At 35.0% G+C, this 25,726-nt stretch overlaps 1 protein-coding gene across 1 annotated transcript in view; it reads right to left on the bottom strand.

Annotated features, from left to right (window-relative positions):
- LOC148948093 (E3 ubiquitin-protein ligase NRDP1-like) overlaps window positions 1-25,726 on the bottom strand; it is a 149,836-nt gene that overhangs the window by 74,583 nt on the left and 49,527 nt on the right. Inside the window, exon 3 of the mRNA XM_089096094.1 lies at window positions 21,406-21,548. Coding sequence (XP_088952220.1) covers window positions 21,406-21,548 — 143 coding nt within the window. The remainder of the gene's footprint in view (window positions 1-21,405; window positions 21,549-25,726) is intronic.

The following is a 25,726-nucleotide window of genomic DNA, read 5'->3' as shown; positions in this document are numbered from 1 at the left end:
TATTCACTCTGAGACTTAGATTTTGTCAATTTTATCCGACATATCCGACAAAGGATGCTCATAATGAATTTATTCATTCTTAAATTTAGATTTTGTCAGTTTTATTTGATGTATCTGACAAAGGATGTTGATAAAAAAAATTATTCACTCTGACACTTATATTTTATCAATTTTATTCGATGTATCTGGCAAAGGATGTTGATAAAAGAATTATTTGTCAATTTTATCCGACATATACGACAAAGGATGTTGATAATGAATTTATTTATTCTGAAATTTAGATTTTGTCAATTTTATTTGATGTATCTGACAAAGGATGTTGATAAAAAAATTTATTCACATTGACACTTAAATTCTGTCAATTTTATCCTATGTATCCGAAAAAAGGATGTTGATATAGAATTTAGTCACTCTGATGCTTAGATTTTGTCAATTTTATCCGACATATCCAATAAAGGATGTTGTTAAAGCATTTATTGATTCTGAAATTTATATTTTGTCAATTTTATTTGATGTATCTGACAAAGGATGTTGATAGAAAAATTTATTCACTCTGACACTTATATTTTATCAATTTTATTCGATGTATCTGGGGAAGGATGTTGTTAAAAAAGTCATTCACCTTGATACTTACTTATTTACAATTTTTTCATAATGACATATCCAACAACGGATGTTGATAAAGAATTTATTCATTCTGATACCTCGATTTTGTCAATGTTATCCCATGTGTCTGACAATAGATGTATGCAAATTCCTTTTCTTACATCTCCAATGTTTTAGTAGAATGTTTTAATTCTAAACGTTTGATATGCTAGTATACTCTAAAAATAATGAACTCATAACAATGTAATGCATAATATATTTTTAATGAAATAATGCTATGTAGAATATTAATGCAAAAATATATTATGATACATTATTAATATCAATGATCAACTTTGGACATTTTGAATATGTTCCATAAAATAGTTCACCATGTTCTCTCTTGATATTGTAGCTATTGTCTTCTGTTTTTTCGTAATCAGCAGAATAATCATTATTCCTTTCTGAGTCATACACAACTTTTACTGGCGTGTCATCGACAGGCTAAATATGCTTTTCGTCTTTGGTATTATTTGGTTCATTGACTGTTTGATCAATGGCAGTAACGTTTGCTGGTACTTTGTTTTTCATCGAAACATCTTTCTATTCTATAGTCATATTTTCTACCATTACCCTTTTTCTGTGTCTGGTAATTTTACTGTATTTTATCACATTATTTTTGCACAGGTAATAATTTCAGCGAGAAGACAAGATATGGTTAATGATATTATTACTCATAGAAGAGAGGGCCTTTCTTTTTTGATCTTCCGTTGAATGCTAATACCCGAAAGCTGACGATAGGATGTATCAGTAGGTAATTTTTTACCTGCAACAGTAGCAAGGAGTTGTCCTCTATCGTCAACGATTATTTTTATTTTGGCGTTCTCTTTGAGTGCAATCATCTCTGGAGATCTCAATCTTGCATATCCACCAACATAAGAGTTGAATTTTTTCGATACCCCAAAGAAATTTAATTTCTTACAGTCATGACAATGCATGCACACATTTCCAATAGTGCTACCACTTGTACTTGTTTCATTGTTTAAATACTTCTCCTTGTCGGCATTCAATGCTACAATAACATTGTCATGTGAACACACTTTATTAAAATGCTCCATCTTCACTTTTTTAAAGATATGACTTATGCGTTTATCATTCCACTGCGTAGAAAATACTGATTTACTACATGCAATAAACTAGATAGTGTCGATAACCCACCATAAAGTACCAGTGGGAAAGCCGCATCGTGTCTCTGAGCAAGCATAGAGTACAATTGGTAGAGCCGTAAGCATATTTTATGTCATTTTAAGATACGTAAAAAAAAGTTGAATAATTTCGAAGTCCAAAAAAAAAAATTTAGTCCAATAAAAAAAAGTGCTAATACAAACATTATTTTTCTAATAGTAAAGATGATTACTAACACGTCAATACCATTCTCATTTTGAGTTTGTAAAATATTATATGTGATTTTTTTTTGTTTTAAGTATGTTTCATCTCATTCAAAGACATGTAAAAAAAAGTCAAAAAATATGTTAAAAAAAATGATAAAAAAAAAGTTAAAAAAAAAGCTTCAAAAATATTAAAAAAAAGGGGGAGGGGCCAAAAAGTTGGAGGGGAGGGGTCACTCTTCGAGTTTGGGGATAGGGGACCTTTGGGGGGTTGAGGTCTCTAGTGGTTAGGGTCGTCAGTGCTTATGATTCTTGATGGTTCGTACTCACACACACCCTACTACTTGATTTGCAAGGACTTCTAAGGTTTGTTCTGAATTTCATTATTAAAATTCTTTTCTTGCCATCTACATCTCTCTTAGTATCAACTTTTTAGTATTCTATAACGTTAAACTCTATTTTAAATTGACAACACTGTTCAAACACCACTTGTGTATTATAAAGAACACATCGAAGAAGGAAAGCTAGGTCAAGTCATAAGACCATTTCATCATCGCTAACCATTTCCATAGATTGATGTTGTTCCAAATTTATAATAAATAAGCAATGAGTTAACAACCCCGAGGGGTTACCTTAACTGATAATCGGTTTAACCCTTTTTTCTCCACCTTCATATGATCCGATTCGCAAATGTTATCTAGCTCTGTTTTTTCCCCTATTATTCAAATAAGATCGTTCGTACAGTCCATTTCGCGAATCCCTTATCCCTTTTTGCAAATGTCAATCAAACAATCCTGATTGTAGCATCCAATTTTTTAATTAGCAACGACACATTAATAACAAACTACTCTCGAGTTAAGGCAATTGTCGAAAAAATCAGAAAAACCAGTCTGTTAGCACATACTTCTAAGAAATAGAACAAGTGTGAGAGGATATTCAATCTCTTTGAAAAGGTGTAGAGCATCAAGCAAATAGTATGGTCCTAGGGCCTCAAGCAAATAGCATGATAATTCCTATACGTCTGTTAGAATAGCATGGGAAGGAACATAGTTCCATAGACTAGCATGGGAATGAGTATAGTACCATAGAATAGCATGGGAAGGAACATAGTTCCATAGAATAGCACAGGAATGAACATAATCTACCCAAATAGCGCAGGAAGGAACATAATCTTCCCAAATAGCACAGGAATGAACATAATATAGACAAATAGCGCAGAAAGGAACATAATATTCCCAAATAGCACAGGAAGGAACATAATCTACCCAAATAGCACAGAAAGGAACATAATATACCTAAATAGCGCAGGAAGGAAAATAATCTACCCAAATAGTACAGAAAGGAACATAATCTACTCAAATAGCACAGAAAGGACCATAATCTACCCAAAATGGTACCTACTACTCTACTGTCATTGAGTTTTAATGAAAATCACACCACCATAGTCAGCATATCAAAGAACCTTAGTGCAGAGGTTTGAATCTCCTATTTGCAAAAATGTGGAATTTTGTAATTTTTGCTAGAAGAAAGATCACAAATGCGTGTTATATTTTCCCCCAGGATGATCTTATCGACCCAGTGGGCATAAAACGTTGGGAGAGGGCTCGTTCTAACGGAAACTAAAAGTTCTAGTGCCCTTTATAAATGACCAAGAAAATTAGAGTGCAACCACGCCCCCTCCCACCCTCATTTTTTCCCAATGTCACCGGATCAAAATTTTTAGATAGCCATTTTATTCAGCATAGTCGAAATATTTAATCGCTATGTCTCTGAGGACAACTTAATCCCCTCAGAGTCACCGGGAGAAGCACTGCAAGTTATGAACTTTTCCCATTGTTTATACCCAGTATTGGTTATTGGTAAGTATAGTGACGTTTTCAGGGAAGATTTTCTCTAGTTGGGGGATTGGACAAAGTGGGAGGATCTTTCCATGGAAGAATTTTTCATGGGGGAAAAGCATTTCCATGAAGGGGACGCTAGATTTACCAGCATTATCTAAAAAATTAATCAGAAGTTAAATAAGAAAATCCAGTGTTTTCAACTGAAAGTAAGGAGTAACATTAAAACATAAAACGAACAGAAATTATTACGTATTCGAGGGGGGTCGTCTCCTCGTTAATACCTTGCTCTTTACGCTAAAATATTTTTAAGTAACTTCAAAACAGCTATTTATTCTAATTAAACGACCTTTGTGAATCAGGGGTCATTATTACAAAATTGGAACAAAATTTGAACTTTAGCGTAAAGAGCAAGGTATATATGAGGGAGTGAACCCCTTCATATTACGCACAGGAAAAAGTCCAACCCCTCGTCCAAACCTTGCTCTTTACGCTTAGGTTCGAATTTTGTTCAATAATAGCCTAAATAAGAGTAGTGAGGGCTTACTACTTTCTAGCATACCCAAAGCCACTACTCCTTTCTTCCAATGGTTTAAAAGTGCAAGAAGAAGGATTAACGGTGCATCCCTCTTTTTCGACCAGGTGCCGCAATTTTTTTTTGGCAACTGCCCCAGATGTATTTTTTTATAATTAATTGGAATGAGGTTGGGATAATAGACAAGTAGTAATAAATAGAGAAACTCTAAATGGACCTCCTAATCCTTTGCAGCTGTACAATGCAGTCAACTGGCAAGATTTCTACTGAAGCCCTCTGACGTCACGTTATCCAAAGGAAAATTAACATGGAATTTCAAGCGCAGCCCTTTGATGTCGCAACACCACTGGCAAAATTACCGTGAGAACCCTTGGCATGATTCCCGTGAGAACCGTGTTTCTACCTGGCAAGATTCTCGTTAGAGCCTTGTTTCTAGCTGGCAAGATTCCCACGGGAGCCCTCTAAAATTAATATGGAAATTAACATGGGATTTCAAGCACATCCCTGTTACGTCACGGCAGCCATAGGAAAATTATCAGGGGATTTCTAAGGGAGCCATGTTTCCAGGTGGCAGACTTCCCAGGTGGTAGTCTCCCCCACGAAGCTTTTCTATTAAAAACCTTAGATGGCTTTCCAGGAGTGCAGGTGTTCCCTCGAAAATAGAAAATTCCTTGTGTGTCTTCGGAACACTATAAATACCCAAGGGAAGGACAATTCCTCATCAGTATTCATTTGAAGCTATAGTGTGACACAACAAACTCTAAAAATCAATATGTCTCGTTCATATCAAGAAGTAAGTGTCTTTCTGTATTAGAAGTTTTCCTATCTTCAGGTTATGCTAATTGAACTAAGCCTCTACCCCCTAACCCCCTCCTCCAAGCTCAACTCCATACACACCAAATTGTTTATACTCGTTTTAAAGCTTATAGTACCCTCTTTTTACTGTGTACCAACCCTAACCTTCTAGCCCCCATTCAATAACAATTAATATTTTCAAAAGAAATTATTCATTTTTGATAAATAGTACTTTTCTGCATTCTTCTATTTTCCCCTCATGTTTAGAGACACTAGTTTAAAAAATTGGCATAGAATCCATTAAATGTGTCAAATCTGTCACGCACTCGTTGTCTAAAATAACAAAATAAGGGTTTTATTACCAGATGTGTATGTCTGAAAAGGGCTTTTACCTGTAAATATAACGCATAATAAACCTTATGGGGTCAAGCATTTTAATGCGATTAGTTTTATTTAGTTTTATCTTCACATGAAATGTAACTTATTCACTAAGCAAAGAATAATGTGCCCCCCTCCTAGTTGTAACTCCGAGGTTAATTGATTGTTGGGTATATCAGAATTAAAATGGAACATCAGGGGTGCTATTTCTATTAGGATTCTCTGCAAAATTGTAACATAATAAATTTTATCTGGACAAATCATATTTTATATGATTAGTCTTAATATAGGGCTGGAAATTGCGTGTAAGAAAGGGACTCTAAAAGGAGCATGCGGCAAGTAATAAAAATATTTATTCCCCGATAATTGTAGTTTGTCTAGCGGGTCTAGATACCGGCATTCGAAACGGTATTTTGAGCTCGAGATTTTATCCAAGCCCTAGACGAGTAATGCTAGTTTTTTAAGGCTTTACATACACTTTAGGTTTATTTATGTTTAAAATGCACTGCATATCCAGGAACATATTAAAATCCTTCGTTTTTTCTAAAGGGTAAAACAGGAACATTTATTTCTATCCTAAGGCTACAGACTAATTCTTGTCTTGCATTTTTCCTTTAAGCGTACAATTTCTTATAAGAAATTCGCATACTTTAGGTACTTTTCGTCATCTTGAAATGGTTTAGGTTGAGGGTAAACGAGAGCTGTCCTGGGATCTTATTATTCTCTGCCTACTAAAGTCGGAACTATTATTTTTTAGTACTTTTAAACATTTCTAGCCTTACTAATGCTTATTATAGGGAGAATAAAACACTTATTTGTTTTGTTTGAATTCTATAGCTTTCTCGTGCTCTCTTAGCTTTGATGTTATACCATTGGTCTTTTGTGGCGAGATTTTACCCAAGCCCTCCTATACAAATAATACCATATTTTTAAATGCTGGAGGGGGGTCTTATAACGAAAAAACTATGCTTTCCAATAAATCTTGTTTTCTTTGTTTTTCTTCTTCTTTTTTTCTTCTGTAGAAGCGAGGGCTATTTTGTAGTAAATCCTGTTTTCTCTTCTTGAATTTTCCAGCTCTTCCCCCTCCAAGTAAGAGGGCAAGGAGCACCGACCCGACCCCTGAGCAACCAGCAAGACCATCGGTCATAAGGTATGCCGGTCCTTCCAAGGCAATGCCTTTGCAACCCATGGCTTTCCGTGAAAAGATGTCAGGCCCTTCCAGGCAGTCTCTAGACCAACCCTCAATTCCCCGTCAAATGATGACTGGCCCTTCCCGACTGGGGATACCAGTAAAACCCCTCGATCCCTGTCATGCGTTGCCTGGGGCTTCAAGAGCTGTGAAAAGCCCTGTGCAGCCAGCCAGGAAATTGAAGAAAGAGTGGGCGGCTGCACAAATGGTGGCAAGCCCCACTCCCCTAACTAACAAATTCGCTGGCCTGGTTGCACACGCCCCGGCTGTACAGGAGCGTAACATCGTTGAATATTATGCGCTGCCATGAAAATCAAGGGCCGGGCTTTAACAGCCCCCTGCTCCCTCCATGCAAGATGTAATTCCCGGGCCTTCAAGAGCTACGCAAGTCTCGCTTATCAAGCTGCAAGCATATCTGATATCGCTGGCCGTGCTCTACCAGCCCCCTGCTCTCTCCAAGCAAGATGCAATGCCCAGGTCTTCAAGAGCTACGCAAGGTCTCGCTTATCAAGCTGCAAACACATCTGATCTCGTTTCTTCAGCTGCATAAGTTTATTTAAATGTAAGCAAATTATTCTTTCATTCAATTTAATTTAATTTATTAAATACTACAATAAATACATAAATACACTTAAGCGCAAGAGGTCCCAAGAAGTATAGCTTGTAGAGGACCTCGTATCAATCACAAAATCCACACAAAACAAATCAGGGAAGGAAAAAAAAAATACAACAATACCTTAAAAATATAAACACAATGCGAGAAAAATCAATAAAAAAACAAACAAACAAACAATCGTTACACAATAACCTTTGACTTAATTTTATCCAAACTGAAAATGTCCTGTAATTTATTAAAATTCCAAACCATTAATAATATTATTAAACAACGGGGTTTGAATCTCATTCATCATAATAAGAGTGGAGAAAAGAAAAAAAACTATATACAGTAAAGTGGAAAAAATGGATAAAGCAAAATGAATAAAGAAATAAAGAAAAAAAAGAAATTACTTCAAGCCTTAGAGAATATTTTTCTGCAAAGGGAAGAAGAGTTTTTGATAAGAGAAAGTTTATTGGGAATAGAGTTCCAAAGAGCAATGGCTCTATAAATTGGTGACCTCTGAGCTGCTGAGGATACCCTTTAAGGCAACTGAAATCGGTGAACAGAGCTCCGTAGCAAAGTCTGGCACTTACGTGTTGATGCTAAATCAAAGTAGAATAAGGTATTTGGAGAAGGGGAGAAATTGAAGGCTCGATGAGCTAGTTTTAGGTTCTGCTTCTTGATAACCACATCTAAGGCATCCAGACATGTATCACTGTAAAGATCATTTGTAGGATAGAGCCTGGGAAGGTGAAAAGTTGCCTTCACTGCTCTATTCTGTGCTGTTCGGAGTTGCCGAAGGGAAGAATAGTTAGTATTGCCCCATACAATGTAGCAATGAGAAATATAAGGAAGGACTAACGAATAGTAAAGAGAAAGCATTACATCGGGAGTAAGAAATTGATTAGCACGATGAAGCATAGACACTTGACGAGAAATTATAGAATGTGTATAGGAAATGTGAGTTTTGAAAGAAAGAAAACAATCAACGTGCACACCAAGAAGTTTAACACAAGAGCACTGGGGAATTACATCAGTTCCATATAAAACAAAGATTGTTGGAGAAGGTTCAGACATGTGGTATGGGGTTCTAAAAGATTATTTATTGATATGATACAAAAAACTCAACGCTATTTTTCTAGCTAGTGTATATTCTTGTTCTAATCCATTCTCAACCTAATATAAGGCATTTTTCACTGACTTTTTATCAATAGTTTTAACTTTTTGCTATTTTTTTATGTACCAGGACCAAGTTATAAAAATATTTAAATAATATGGCTCTTATTCACCAATTTTCTCGCCAATTGTTTTTATTCAGCCAAATAGTAATGTCTTTTTGGCTAATTTTTTACCTGTCAGAGAGCTTTTTCAAGCCATGCCAGCTTTATACTCTTTTCTGAATTCTTTTATTCGTTTAAGTGCCTACTTTTACCTTTTCAGGCTAGTTACCCCCTTAGTTTTAAGAGACTCTGCCTCCTCAGAAATAATAATATTTTTTTCACGTTTTTCTAAATTCTTACACTCTTTTAAATGCTATCTCGCTACATTTGTCTTTTCTGGTTATTTACCCTTTTATTTTTAAAAGTCCCATCCCTAAAAAATAATGTGATTTTTTCACTCTTTTAACTGCCTTTTCACTACATTTGTCTTTTCAGCTTATTTAACCCCTTAGTGTTAAAATACCTATTCCTCAGAAATACCTGAAAATAAGGTTGTTCTTCGTCTTTTTCATTCGTTTCTATTTTACCTTTTCTATTACCTTTGTCTTTTCAGGTTCCAAGTCCCCTCAGAAATAAGTAAAATATTGTTTATTTTCTCTTTAAGCGCTTGCTTGCTAGTTTCGAATAGAGGGGAGCCATCAGTGTCCCCCAAACGGTCCTGTTAACTTTACTTATACCTATAAATTTTCTTTTCTTTTTTGTAGAGTGATATTGATATCGATTAAATGCTCAATAGATTCTTTGTTGAAGGAACTAAAGCGATAGAGGAAGCCTCCGACAAAATGCAAACGTGGGCTGATGACCTTATGGCCAGAAAGCCAGAAGCAGACCCCCCTCGGTAACTTTTCCATGACCATTTTAGAAAACATTCAAATGGGTTTTATTCTAGCAGTAGTGTGGCCCAAAGGATGCTTTGAAGAGCCATTAAACTTATAGTGAGTAGTGGGGGTTCTATGACTTCAAGGGCTCATGGTAACCTTCTATGCCTCATAATAAAAAGAGGGGTATTGGGAGCATGAGTATGCCTCTGGATAGTTTATACTCACTCTTAACTATTCTCTTTTCCATGGAGCAATTTGTTCCAGTGAGCTAATATGCTCTTATTATTCTTCTAGGTTCACACACCATCTTCTCAAGAGACCCACAATCTCTATGAGGATATTGAATCATTCATGAACATAGGACAGGTCCCTGAGAGAAGTAAACACGAGGGGGTTCGGGTGCGTAGATGAGTCAGAATAGTGTAACTCCTATTGACTTTAATTTAGATACTTTTGTGAGTAGTCTCGGCCTTGATATAGACTATGAATGTGTCGAAGAGTTGCCACCTAGTGTGGTCGAGACAATACGCGCCATTGAAAGTGATCTAGGGGAGAAATGTGGTACCGGCTTACCTCCAGTATTACCAGAGTTTCAATTAGCAGATACCGCTTTGCATAACGTTCTCGTGCATAGGGCTGAGTTTGGCGATCCGTTCAATACCCTATCAATTGGTAGTATTCATATGGATTCTATTGACATAGCACAATCCTATGTAAGCATAATTAAGACGCTTCTCAAAAACCAAATGCGGGAGGTGGGTGGACGAGACAGCATAAAAACATCTATCACGCTTAAAATAATTTTTTAAATGCCAGTTTGGACTAGTTGTTCGAGCATCATGTACAAACAAGAATGCAGACGCTTCACCCATACTTCCATAATTTTGAGTGTGTTTTTGGATTGGGTGGTTGAAACTTTTAATAGGATGGAGAGGTATAGTGAAAATGGGAGTGGTTTATCGGTTTTATTTATAGAAAAATTAGAACTCAATATTACTAAATTTAAAAGGGAATTTATTTTTAAGGGTGGGAGGGGGTAGAAATTTTTTAAAAATATAATGCAAATTTGAAGGGTACCAAGAGTGTATAACACTTCTCTTTCTACACGGGCTTGCAGTAATTCAAATATTCCATCCTTGTGGTGGAGCAAAACCCCCGGGTGAATCTGGGTGTTAGCAAGACAATGTTGGACGATTAGGCAGTTAATGGCAGTGGGGAGGGAACTGAGTTTCCTAAAGTCGATTTTCATTGTTCAAAGGGATAATATCCAGTGACACACAACGGGATGGACAATTCTGACCGGGCAAATGAACATTTAAATATTGGGGTTAAATTTTTACAATTTGACGAAGAATATTAAGAAGGGGAAGTAAGTGGTACATAAGGGGTTATATATTCCGTAAGGGCATCGTCCATTGAATCAGTGAAACACTGGGTATGGCTTCTTTACGAGCCGGCCAAAGATCCCGAGTCAATCGGAAATTTCTTTCCTGTTCCATATATTAGGAGGTTTTTAAGTGAGGGTAAGAAGTAATATTGACGTCATTACTGTCCAATGTGCCCGTCTAAATTCCATAGCGAATTAAATTAAATAATCACATGAAACACTGTAAGCGTCATGAATACCAGTCTGTGAAAACGGTTTCAGGGGATAATGCCACCTTGCGGCGCAAACGTTTTCAGACACGCTGTTGCAAAGCAACAAGATGTAGCTAGACATTGAGACTTCACTCACGGATGTGTACGATCCATTGAATTTGAATCGTGTTAAAGAACATGAACCCACTGCAATCTCTTTTGCCCATTTGCGAAATGATTCAAGTAATACCAAGCAATTGGTAGATTTTGTTGAGACTTTGGGTTGGAAAGATTGTGTTGGCACAGCTATAAATGCACTTATTAAATCAGCAATTGAGGCAATTTCATGGCGGCGCCATACACATTATCCAATGAATCTATCACCAGAAGACGAGTTGGCTATTAAAAATCTAGAATTTGTTGGGTTTGTAAAAAAAAATTTATGAGGGGGATGCGAAAGCCCTTGACCATGATCATTTATGGCAAGAAATTTCATCAATGGGAAGTAACTTTCGGGATATTGCGCATAAATCCTGTAATGTAAATATTAGACAAAAATACTTTTTACCGGTTTACAAGCACAATTCCAACTACGATTTGAAATTCATATTACCAGCGTTAGCACGATTGCAGAAGGATGAATTTATAGATTGCGCTTGGGTAGATGGTTTTTTTTTCACATAACGTCATACTGAAATCTTCTGAAAAGCTGCTAGTCCAAGAATTTAAATGGCGAGCAATTGATAATGGTAAAGTGTATTTGAATAAAATGCGTTTCCTATATAGCTTCTATAGCTTCTTCCCCAAATCTCTAAGTCAACTCATTAAAGTATAGAAAAGCGACAATTATGATAGTTTCTCCCTCCTTAAACAGCACTTTCCAGATGAGAAATTGTATAATTTATTAACGTGTAAAGGCATATACCCGTAAGATTACTACAGCTCCGCCTCGAAGCTAAGTGAGGAAAAATTACCACCCATCGCAGAGTTTTATGACTCACTTCACGATCGTCAATGCACCAGTGCCGATTATGAATTTGCCAAAAGGGTTGGGCAAAGGGAGCGTGTAAAAATGGGTGGGATTATTTTAAATATACCTGACGTGGATCAGCACCTATTTGTAGATAGATCCATACAGGGAGGGTATGTTCTGCACGGGGATCATATTCCTTAAACCGAAGAGACTGGACAACGAAACGGTGAAAAGTCGAAGGCTGTTTACTTGAATATGAATTCCCTTTATCTGTCGGCAATGTCTCATTTTTATTTGCCTTATGGAAATTATCAATGACTTGACAATCCTTCTGCTCCAGATTTACCCAACATTCACAATATTGAGGAGAATGGGCCAAATGAGATGGTATTTTTAAATTGACGGTGAAATACCTCTGGAACTTCTTGACTCGGTAAAGTTCTTTGTTTTTCCCCGCATAAATAGACCGGTCCCTAGGGACTTTTTGAGTCCCTACAATTTATCTTTGGTAGAAAATAAAGGTTTGCATTGGACATCTTCAAAATAAAAGCTTATTGCCGACAATGAGCCGAAACGGAATATTTTTGTACACCCTGTTCTTTTGCGGTGGGTGCTGGCCAACGGTCTCAATGTCATAAAGATTCATAGAGCCCTTTGGTTGGATCGAAACCGTACATAAAGACGTTTGTTGACACTTTTGTCAATAAACTGTCTCGAGCGAAAACAAAAGTCGAAAAATAAATCTTTAAGCTCATTTTAAATTCGACCTATGGTAAAATGTGTGAGAGTGTGCGCAACAGGGGTTGTTGTGACGTTGTAACCGACCCAAAACAGTGTTTTTTACGATCGTATACTTCAATATGATCATTTTACATAGAAAGAAAAGAAACGTAGTTTTATATAAAAACATTCCCGCTGGCAGTGCCATTTTAGAAATTTCAAAGAAACTTACGTTGCAGTTTTATTACAATGTGTGTAACCCCCAATGACCACGGATAGGAAAAGTTCAGGTGTATTATGGAGACAATGATTCACTCCTGTTGAAAGTTAAAAGAGATTATCTGTTACATCATTTGGAAAACGGAGAGTATATTAGCTCCCAAATGGATTACACACACTTGGATGAGTCCACCTATCCAGAGCTGCTGAAACGCCAGGCCCGAAATCAGTTGCTTAAATTAAAATCCGAGACGGGGAGCGACTTCATGTCCCATGATGTCTTTCCCGGTCCGAATGTGTACTTTGTGGAAACGCACAATGAGGCTACCAAAAAAGTCTGCAAGGGGGTGCCGTCGCATTATGTAAAAGAAAATTTCACCATGAGTTTTTATAGGAACTGTATAGAAAATAACTTAGATCCAAGAGTGAGTGTCATGGCCATTCACTCTTTAAAATATAAAAACTATAGAATTCGAGTCGAGAAAAATGCCATGTCCACCATATTGGATAAAGTCTATTTACGCGCGGGCGGTGAGAGGGTACTACCACATGGCCACTACTTGACTTCAGATCGAGTTGAATGTGTAAATTACAGAAACCAACTCGGTCTGGAAAAAGCCCTATAGTTGGGAGAGGAGGGAGGGGAGTGGGGGAGGGGGGAGGGCCATTTTCCCATCGCCAGCTCAGCACTGCCCTTTTTTATCTAGTTATTTATATTCAGAAGAAATAAAATTTCGTCGCCCAGAGCTGTAATTTTTAACCGTTTTATATTTATATTCATTGAGTAAAGTGTTTTTTACTTGTTGTTGCTAGCCCAACGTGGACACCTTCCGGGCACCGCACTCAGCCGTGGCTCCTTCCGGCCGTCACACCCGTCTGCGGCACTTTCCGATCTCCCCAACCCCGTTGGCCAACGTGAGTGTCGGCCCTACACCAATGGTGATTTTTCATTGTCCATGTTCAAGTGTTTCAAAATTTGCAAGTGCAATTGTATAAAGTGTTTGTTTTTTTACGTCTTTTTTCCACTGCCATTGTATAAATATATTTTATTTGTGAATTAAAGCAACCATGTATTCCATTTCCTTTCAGTATTTACTCAACAGATTGAGGTTAGGTTTGGTTAGTTGCATTTTGACATTGGTGGAGGATGTATCAATTTAAAACACCATTCGGACCTTTTTTTTGCGGACTGTACATGTCTGGCAAAAGAACACTATTAACGAAAATAATTCAAAACCACCATAAAATTTTTTTGGAGAATCCGAAAAATACCTATTGTTGCTATAGTGTTCGGCAAGAATCTTATGACAAAATAAAGAGTATTGATACAAGCATAAAATTCATGCAAGGACTTGACGTGTTTATTCCATGGTCTCCGGAATCAAATTTTTAAAGTCGTCGAATTTCCCGAAAAGTCTTATTGGGAATAAACTTGTTTTAAAACGATTAAGGGAATTGGAAGAAATATCTAGATATATTTCAATGAATAGCACCCCAAGTGGGCCAGGTAAGGGTAAGAAGTGAGCGCGTCTTTCCACATCGTTTGGCACGCAAAAGGGTAATAGACAATTACTTTCAAAATGGATCAATTTGTTAAAGGTGCTTATGAAAATATTGGTAAACAAGGAGGTTTTAGTTCTTCCACTACTCTTGCTCAGGTTACTGGAATTAAAAAGAAGCCAAGAAAAGAGTATTTACAAAAGGAACCCAGTTAAACTCTTCATCGAAATCATAGGACTAGAGGTCTTGACTATCGAAAAACTAAAGCGTTTTACCTTCTGTATTTATTACAGGCAGATTTTTATACTCTAAACACGATTCAAAGACGTCACAATAAACCCTACAAGTATATTTTATTTGGAATAAGTGTTTTTAGTCACTATGGATATGCAGTTCCACTGCAGTCAAAGAGAGGCAATGAACAAGATTCATTACTTTAAGGTTTTGAACAAGATTCATATAAAAAATTCAAACAGACAGTGGGATTGAATTTGTTAATCCACAGGTAAAAAGGGTTTTATTGAAATATAATACAATACTCTACCATAGTCATAGTCCTATAAAGGTGATATTGGCTGAATGTTTGAAACGAACAATTCTACTTTTTATTTCAAGATATTGTACATTGAAAAATACTGCTGAATTTATTCAAGATTTAGATTAAATTATGCTGATTTATAATCAACGTCCTCATCGATCCTTGTTCAATGTTAGCCCTTTTGAAGTTCTTCGTAGTGACACTAGACTTTTCCTTAACAAACTTTCTAATGAAAACATGGGAAAGATAATATTTAATGCTGTAACCAATGAAAATATTTTTTCATTGGTTATTTTCATTGGCATTGGTTTTTGTAAAAAGTGCTAGCATTGTTGGATCATGGACAAATTCTCCTCATAAATTTGAACTGTTTGGATTTTCATCGCTTGTGTGTAAAGTAAATGGAATTCCTCTCTGCAATTTAATGCTGGTTATACTGTTCAAATCAATTGTGCAAGAAATATTTTTGAAAAGGAAAATTACTTGTGGAGGACTGTCATATCACCGTCATATTGCTAAGCGTATGCCTACCTATACCGTTTCATCATTTATCAAAGGTGAAATTCCTTAGAAATTGGCATTGGTTTTTGTAAAAAGTGCTAGCATTGTTGGATCATGGACAAATTCTCCTCATAAATTTGAACTGTTTGGACTTTCATCGCTTGTGTGTAAAGTAAATGGAATTCCTCTCTACAATTTAATACTGGTTATACTTTTCGAATCAATTGTGCAAGAAATATTTTTTAAAAGGGAAATTACTTGTGGAGGACTGAACTTTTTAAAGTGTCAAAAGTCTCGAACACTAAACCTATAACGTATCGGCTTTTTGATATGAAAAAAGAAGAGATTCTTGTCAGTTTTTTTTACTATGAATTGAAAAAAGTTGGAAATAGTGAAATCTTTCAAATTGAAAAAGTATTATAGACACGCACTCTCAAGGGTAAGCGACAATTGCTTGTTTGCTGGCTAGGATACAACTCAGATTTTGATTCATGGATACCCGCTAAGGACGTTCATCATTTCTGAAGGTTGTTATGTGACATTCTTGTCCAATGTTTCCGATCTTCTTTATGATGATTTGAATAAAACGAGTGGTTTTTGGACAAAACTCTCCCCTTCCATTAAATTTGAGGGAAGGTATGAAGTTGCTCTTATAGGTTGTATTCTCAAAAATACATAAGATATCCAAAGAAAGGATCGTACATATGATATAAAAATTAGACCACATGATTGCCGGGTTGAATATCCCTTTGTCCCATTATCATATAAGGAGTTTGGGAGTACGAATGATTTATGTCGTGCTATCAACAAAAAATTTCATATCGTAAAAATGGTGGCTTTCAATTCAACTATTCAAAGGAAGAGGGTGAAATCCTATTAATTCACCCATTGACAATGATAAGGTTATTCTCAATGACGTTGTACGAGTAGATCGTTACGAGTTCTGTTGCCTTGGCAATTGAAAAATTAAGAGCCGCTGGAAATAATATCAAATTGCTCCTTCCTCATATAATCACGAATCACCGTCATATTGCTAAGCGTATGCCTACCTATACCGTTTCATCATTTATCAAAGGCGAAATTCCTTAGAAATTGGCATTGGTTTTTGTAAAAAGTGCTAGCATTGTTGGATCATGGACAAATTCTCCTCATAAATTTGAACTGTTTGGACTTTCATCGCTTGTGTGTAAAGTAAATAGGATTCCTCTCTACAATTTATCCTTGGATAAATCATTCAGAACCCTATATGAATTGACAATGCAATCCCTAGAATGAGATTCAGGATTATTCGAAAATGGTATAACTGAATAAATGTTTGTGAAAACTCATAGTATCTTTGTATTGGATTGGTCCGGCACTCAAGATATGAGTATTGTCTGGACAGATAATTTGCATTTAGAGTGTACCTTTGCTGAGTCATTGGAGCAAAGTATTGCATTAATCTCGCTAAATCAATTTCAAAGATATTGGGAAGTTACCCATGATGGCAGTGTTTTATAAGACTTGACAGCATGAACACGAGTGAAATGATCAGTGTATTTAATATGGATCCCTAAACGTCCAAAAATAAATCCTATTGCATACCTTCAGATTTCCTGGAGCATATTCAACATGCTGACAATACCATTATTATTGTTAATAGCAGTCCATCAACTGTAAAGACGAGGAATTGGCTATATATCGTTCAAACAAGTAGCAGTGTAGAATTTTTGATCCTCTTGGCCTACCATACGCATTTTACACAGCTCACATTAAAAAAATCTAAGCAGAGCGGAAAATCTATTATTCAAATTTGAAAGCGGGAACAAGATCTATCAACGAAAAGTTGTGGTTTTCATGCCTATTATATTTTATTTTTCGAAGTCGTGGACATACTTAAATATTATTCCTCAAGATGTACGGCGACAACTCTCGTGTGAACGACTGTCTAGTTGAAAATACTCTTTCCTACCTCTTTAATATAAATTTTGTTGCCCTAAAATTTATGTAAATTTGTTTGTTCATAAAATTTGTATATTTATAAAACACTGTGTCCTTTTCTAGATTTCTTCTTCTATGTATAGGTAATCATCAGGAACGATAAGTGGTGGCAGCTCATCAGGATTTAGCTTGTATTCTTTTCGACATGGAAAGTCAGGGTCACATTTTCTATAATTTTGTGTAACTTCATTTTTAATAAATCTCCTTGTAAACTCAATAATACTACTCTGATTCATATTATATAATTCACGTGTTTCAACTTGCTTATTTGAATCAATGTCGCATACAAAATTCTCATATGAAATATCAATTTCTGTAACAGCCAAATAATATTCTGTAGGCTTATAATAAATTTAGCTGGTATCTTCACAGCGATGTCGTAAAAACAAGACTCTTTTATTTTTCCAGCAATTGAAGCGTAGACCAGGTTCTTCTTCCCAAAACAATTTAAAGCCACGACGATATCAGTACAAAATAAACTGAACTCACGTTTAGGGTTTTTCGCAATCATGCCAGGGTAAGTGTTTACCCATTGATCAAATTTGTCATAGTGACAATTGGAGCATCGGAATCCTCTATTATGAGAGTCACAAATCTCTTCATGACATGAATTACAGTCTTTAACTTTCACTGCGGACCCTTTATGCATTTTAAATAAATTGTATAATTTATACATTTCATTATAGTCATCAGCAAAAGTGTAACTCTCAGAGGATGACCAGTTGCCCAAAGTATACAAGCATAGTGGGCATGTGTAAAACATTTTTTGATGTTGGCTGTCTCACTTCCAAAAAAAACTGATTGAGTAAAATGAATGTTCTTTGCTATCAGTTTTAACTTATCGGGTCACTAGAGAAATGGGAGGAGTAACTGAAACCCTGTGTAATCTTCAAACAGATGTGCAATATCATTTTTTGTCTCAATCAATATATCTATAGAATGAGTAAATGCTTGGGATCTACGACACATAAGTCTCAGGCAATAGTCCAGCGATGGAGACTCATTTCTCATTATATTATCAATCCTCCTCTTAGTGAAGATTCTCTTCTGCAATAAAAATCTTTGAAAATTATCATCTAAAATTAACCATTTCTCCAAAGTTATAAGATTACCTAAAAGTTTCTGTCCGGCCACTTTATTCATTTTAATCCTGACACTCCTCTTTCACTGCTAAAAAGAAACTGACTCCAAGTCAATTAAAATGCCTTCTAGGACGTTACAAACATGTTTAGACATGATTTCCTATAAAATGGAGGCCTAAGATTTTTAGTAGAAAAACAAGACGGGAAAGTCTGCCACCTGGAAACAGGGCTGCCGTAGAAATCCTATGATAATTTTCCTATGGCTGTCGTGACGTAACAGGGCTGTGCTTGAAATCCCATATTAATTCCCCTATCTATGCTGTGACGTCAGAGGTCTTCCGTGGGAATCTTGCCAGCTAGAAACAGGGCTCTCACGGATATCTTGCCAGGGCTCTCACGGTAATTTTGCAAGGGATGTTGTAAAGTCAGAGGGCTGCGCTTAAAATTCCCTGTTAATTTTCCTATGGATGCCGTGACGTCAGAGGGATCCGGTAAAAATTTTGCCAGCTGACCGCATTGCACAGGTGCGAGGGATAAGGAGGTTTATTTATAATTGTCGTATGTATTACTACTTGTCTATAATCCCAACCACAATCCAATTAATTATATAAAAAAAAACATCCGGGGCTCTTGCTTAGAAACAAAATTGTGGCACCTGGTCGCCAAAAGAGGGATGCACCGTTAAACCTTCTTCTTGTACCGTTAAACTATTTGAAGAAAGGAGTGGTGGCTATGGATCTGTAAGAAAGTAATAAACCCTCACTATTTATAAGCAATAATTTGTTTGTGTTATTTTCCGGCCAATATTAGCATTTAATTTTACCTCAAGCAGCTTCATAACTATGATTTTAATGTGATAATAAACCAAAAATATTGTATGTCTTCGGCTTGTAAAAAAACAAGTTTTTTCCAGCTGAAACGAAGGAATAACATTAAAACTTAGAACGAGCATAAATTATTATGCATATCTTATAAAGATCTTTTCTTTCATTCTTTTCAGTCATTTGAGAATTGCTAAGCTTTTGACTTTCATTTTAATAAAAATAGTTTCGACCTCTTTAGCCGTTTTGTTACTACTATTACTTACAAATTAGCTCCGCGAATATCGCTAATTTAAGTTACATGGAAGAATCTTTCAATAGAGAAATTTCTCGTGGGGGAAGGGAATTTTCTATGGATTAGGAGGAGCTGCATTTGCCGACATTATTTAAAAAACGATCAATAATTAAACAAAAAAAGTTTTTTCAACTTAGTAGGAAGCAACATTAAAACTTAAAATGAACAGAAAATATTTCGTATATGAGATGAGTTGCCTCTCCTCAATAGCTCGCTCTTACGCTAAAGTTTCTTCTTTAATTTTTAAAGGAGGTTATTATTCTGATTAAACAGCCTTAGAGATTCAGGAGTCATTCTTAAACAACTGAAACAAAAATCAAACTTGCGTTTTTTCTAAGGTTATTATTAGTTATAAAAAGTAAAATTAATACGCAAATTTCGTTTTAATTATTGATGTATGGTGAGCCAAATTAAAAACCTGTATTAATTTAAAAACGTTCAAAAATTAAACTAAAAAAAATAAGCTTTTCTTAACTAAAAGTAAGGAGCGACATTAAAACTTAAAAGTAACAGAAATTCGTTGTTTAATAAAGTTTTTTGTTGTTTAATAAAGTAAAGTTGTGAGAAAAATTCACACGTAAGCGTAAAGAGTGGGGCATTGAAGAGGGGACAGCCCCTTTCATATGCAGATTCATTTCTTTTCGTTTTAAGTTTTGATGTTACTCCTTACTTTCAGTTAAAAAATAATGTTTTTTTATTTAATCTGACTTAGGATTGGCACATAAAGTAAAAAGGTGTAACTTTTCGAGATTTTAAATGTAAAAGACTTCAGTTCTTTCTATATTTTATTATTGTATTTACCTTGCCCTTTTTTAATTATTTCATTTACAAATTTAATATGATAACCATGACTAAATGACATATCTCTTAAATGGAATAATCCAAAATAAAAAAAATAATGGCACAAGTGAAATTTATTATATCTATTACTCTTTATAGGTATTCTTTTTATTTAGAAAAACAAATGATTAAATCTTTCAATTAATATAATATCAAGCACTGGTAGTCTTATATTTTCTTCAAATTCTACTCTATTTTTTTCAGAACTGTTTAATTAGTAAAAAAAATTGCATATAAGGACACTGCATATAAGGAAGTCAACATTTTGACTTAAAATAAAAACAATATAATTTATGAGCCTACACCAAAAATGAAAGACTCCAAACACTCTGAAAATGTGAAAGGCGGACATTGGAATACTATCCAAAAAAGACTAGCCAAAAGAAGATTTATCTAATACGAAGCTAAAAAGGTTTTTGAGGGTTATAAGAAGAGTTATTCCGACCCCTAATGAAAGTAGCCAATTTTAGTTCCTCAGCTTATTAACATTTCCCGGTAGGCCCAAGTAGTTGTACTACAAATTCTTGATAGTTTGAAACTTTGGGAATTCACTGCAAAGTGATAAAACAATCAGCTTCACGAAGTATCGACCGGAGGAGAAGGGTTGATTAGCATATTAATCTGAGATAGCTGCGTAATTTACTGTGTCCATAGGACTAGTTGAACTGAAGTATAAACTATTCTGAGACTCTTAAGATCAGATAGTACATAATTATCTAGAAAAATCTAAAATCTAGATCTAGAAAATCTAGAAAAATCTAAATCTAGATACATAGTATCTAGAAAAACACAAAACAAAAGTCATCGCAGCCAAATATTCTTCTGAATACTTTTTTTTAAAACAGGGCAAATATTGTAGAGTTACAAATAACTGTAGATTCTATAACGCTCTCATAACTGTAGGAATCCCTAAAAATAAACAAACAGCGTTGATTAAATGTATATACTAACTGCTTTTATATGATATTTGGAATAGCTCTCATAAGCTAGAAAAACGACAAAATCCACTACCTCGAAAGAAAAGATCGCATAATCCTTGACACTGGCTTCAAATCAGCAATAGTTAGTGGCTCTCTGCACAGAGGACAAGAACAATTTGTGTTTAACCATGGCATTATACACTCTCTACAAAAGGCGTGCTCACATATTGGGGCCTTAAATATAAATACAGCCGTTATACATAGTAACAGTCAAGTATGCTAGATTGAATGAAAATATTTGTGACATATTTTTTGTCAGCAAAAAATTCACAGCTTGAAAAAAAATCATTACCAGCAAAATAGATGTTGCAGTAGATACACCCCATATACAGATACACAATATATTTGTTCATTCAAAGTCTTCCAGGACCTGTTTGAAGTAAAGAACATAAAGGACACTTTATCACAAAAAAATAATATTACAACCATTCTATACTGGGAATTTAATCAACAGGCAAAATTAGAACCAAAAAGAACAAAAGTATATCTATACCTAACCCATAAAATCGTGAATGGTGAGTGATTCCATTCCTTGTACTGGCCAAAAATCCAGAGTAAATACCTAAATTCCGTTTGCATACACATTTGTCTGCATAAACAACAAGAAGAACAATAGGGAGATTTTTATGTAAGACAGTGGAATACAACTTTAAATGAGTAGCTTTAACGAAGAGAGATACTTCCTCTGTTTCAATATTGATATTCTAGACTCTTATTCCCTTACGTCAAAAAATACAGCAACAGAAACTTAGGCAGAATGCTATGGTACCTTAAATGTATTCAGGGTAAACCTTAATAAATATTACGTTCAAGATAACCAATATCGATTATTCTACTATTGAAAATTACACCCCTTGCCTATAAATATCCTTTATGATTAAATATTTCCTGCTCCGGGCATTTAATTATGTTAAATACTAATAGTGGATATAATTATAATTAATAAAAAAAAATCCACAAATGAAGTTTTGAAACGAAAAGTAAAGAGCAACATAAAACCAAAGATGAGCAGCAATAAAGTAAAATAATTGTTCAAGGTAAAAACTACCATACATCAACTAATAAATAAATGAAATCCAGAACAAAAATGTATTATAACAAACAACTAATTCAAACTCAAAACCCGGAGATAATAGAATTATATTAATAGAATTGACGCCCCCGTTCCTTCTACAGACTAGAAAATAAGCAGTTCTTTACTGAAACAAATCCTATTTCAAGCTTTTGTTTTTTTATTTCTCATTATATCAAAACGAAAAAACTACCATCATAACCATGTTTACTGCCAAAAATTATATAACTTGATAGTTTAATTTTATATATATATATATATATATATATATATATATATATATATATATATATATATATATATATATATATATATATATATATATATATATATATATATATATATATATATATATATATATATATATATATATATATATATATATATATATATATATATATATATATATATATATATATATATATATATATATATATATATATATATATATAAATTATATATCTACAGTTAATACTTCTACTTAATTTAAGGACATTAAAGAAGATTTTAAAAGAAATAATGATGGGGATTTTAAGTTTAATTAAAAAACGCTAAAAGTATGCTGGCTGTCAAAAGAGCGCATCAGCAACATATCAAGGAAGGCTTAGAGTGATAGGTTGAAATTTTCAGGGCATTTTAAGGGGGTATGTTGAACTAATAAAAATACCAGATGTTTATAAGACTACTAAAGTAGTTGCAGTACTTCTGCTGCTACTAATATTTACTACCGCTATTGTTATGGCTAATGGTGTTAATGTGGAGCTTTCAGGGATTTTTGATGGGGTTGTTATTTGTGTATACGGGCTATGAAAAGGGCGTAGAACCCATACATCAGAAGTTGCTTAAAGTTAAAGTTGAAACTATCAAAACAAAAGGAGGTAGGGTTGAACTGGATCCAAAAGGTAGGATGTAAATAATATTACTCCAGCTACTACTAATACTGCAACTGATGACTTCAATACTGGTCCCAATGCTCCATATATTTCGTCTGCTGTAATTAAAAATACTAAAAGTTTAAGCATAACATCCAGGGAATGGCTGGGGTGATTTTCAACTGAACGAAAATACACTTTGTTTATGTGGACCACAGTTTATATAATTATCCAGTATGATCTTTCCCTATCCCACCCATTATAAAAGCTCGGACCGAGGTGCGAGTGCTCCAGAGAACGTTTTTGCAGATATAAACATAAGCGGCATTAGATCTTTTCACGGGTAGACAAAGAATAATCACCTACGGAACAAGTACTGACAAAACCACTTGGCTGGCTCAACCAATAAGTGGACAATAAGTGCAGAAATAAGTGGGAGGATCTTATTGTTGAATGAGGAGCCAGAAATCATCTGCGGTAAACTTACTGGTATATTAAATAAACTGTGATGTGGACTATCTATGACGAGCATCAGTAATATACCAGCAACTCCTTAGGGTATTAAGCTGAAACTTTTCCGACTGCCAATAATATTCCCACTTTTGCTTTTAATTATGCTGCTACTACTACTGCTACCACTACTTTTTTACTGAATCAAAATGTTTTCAATACATTGAAGTTGTTAAAATAGACCGAGTTGTCAAGATACTCAAGCGATATCCTAGAACTTAGATAGGGTATAAAATAGAGACTTTCAGGGAAGGTTTGTCTGGCTTTAAACCTAAATAAAAGGTATTACGTACAGGCTGGTTCTCAATATGACGCCTCATCCATACCTCAAAAACGACTGAGGCTATAAAGTTGAAACTTTCAGGGCTAAGGCTAGTACTGGCTTGACTTGATTTATTGAAAAAATAAAAACAATACTTACACTTATTCCCGTACTGCCAACATACCAGAGGCTATAAATGGCCTATAAACGCACTACTTAAGCTCTCACTATAGATCAAAATAAAAGAGTTTAAGGACATCCAGGTTTTCAAAATAGTAAATGTGTAATGTCTTAAGAACAGAATACAGTATTAAGTTTTATTTTTCAGGGAGAGTTGTGGTCTGAAATTACATTAAAATTCAGAGCGTATTCCAAATTTCGAAAGGGCGTATATTATTAAACATTATTGATATTTTTTCTAACATGAATATATTACATTAAAAGCTGGATTGTTATAGATGGACACACAAGATTTAAGATATTCTTTTCTTAACCAAAGAAAAGGACACGTCAATTATAAACTAACAGAAATGAATTAAAAACTTTTTCCACAAAAAAGTTTTTCTATGAGAAGTCAAAAGCTATATTAAACCACAGATACGCAAAAATACAGTCAAATAGTTTTCAAGTGTAAAACTACCATAAATCTCCATCAATAAATAAATACAATTCAAGACGAATAGGAATTACAGTAAGTAGCTAACTCAAACTTAAGACAAGCAGAAATTGGACGAGCAAAAACAAGACAAGCAGAAGAGGAAGTAGTGAGGCCTTACTACTTTTAACGGGGCCCATAACCACTACTCCTTTCTTCCAATCGTTTAACGGTGCAAGAAGAAGGCTTAACAGTTTATCCCTGTTTCCATGACCAGGTGACGCAATTTTGCCTCAGTATTGGGAAGATTCCCAGGATTCCAAGTGCTTCAGTATTTTTTTTATAACTAATCAGAGTGTGTTCGGGATAATACACAAGTACTATTAAATAGTAACTAGCACATCTATTAAGGGGAACACACCCTTGCGCTTTAAATGGATCCATATGAAAAAAATAGCATAGGATTTTAAAGTCATGTCTTTCCTTTTCACATAGGATTTTAAAGTCATTCCTTCCCTTTTCATAATTGGATTTTAAACTGAGCCCTGTGACATCACGACATGCCCTGGGAAGATTCCCACCCTGGCAAGATTCTTAGGGGTTTCAGTATGATTAATTGGAGTGTGGTCGTGGTAATAGACGATTAGTAATAATAGGGAAATTAACATGGAATTTTAAAAACATCCATAGGAAAATTAACATTGGATTTTAAACGCAGCCCTGATTCCAGCTGGCAGACTTCTCTTGAACCTTCCCAGGTGTTCCCCCTAGCAGCCCCTATTGTTTTTCTGTTACCCCATAAAGGAGTCTATTGATTTCCAGGAAGATGTCCAGTTGTTCTATTATTTGCCAATGGCAAACCCCATTGTTTATCTGTTTTCCCATATACTTGTCTAGATGACTGTTCTGGAATATGTCCAGGTGTTTCCTCAAAAATTAGAAGTCCCTTTGTGTCCTCGTAGCGCTATAAAGATGAATATAAATTAAATTCTGACGAGCTCCTGTCACTTATCGTTTCTGTTGATTACCTATACATAGAAG

This window comes from Artemia sp. Qi Xiang Cuo, chromosome 10 (genome assembly GCF_049724085.1).
Source record: "Artemia sp. Qi Xiang Cuo chromosome 10, ASM4972408v1, whole genome shotgun sequence".
Taxonomy (NCBI): domain Eukaryota; kingdom Metazoa; phylum Arthropoda; class Branchiopoda; order Anostraca; family Artemiidae; genus Artemia; species Artemia sp. Qi Xiang Cuo.
Note: the sequence above shows the minus strand (reverse complement) of the source record. Positions and strands in the feature narration are given on the sequence as shown.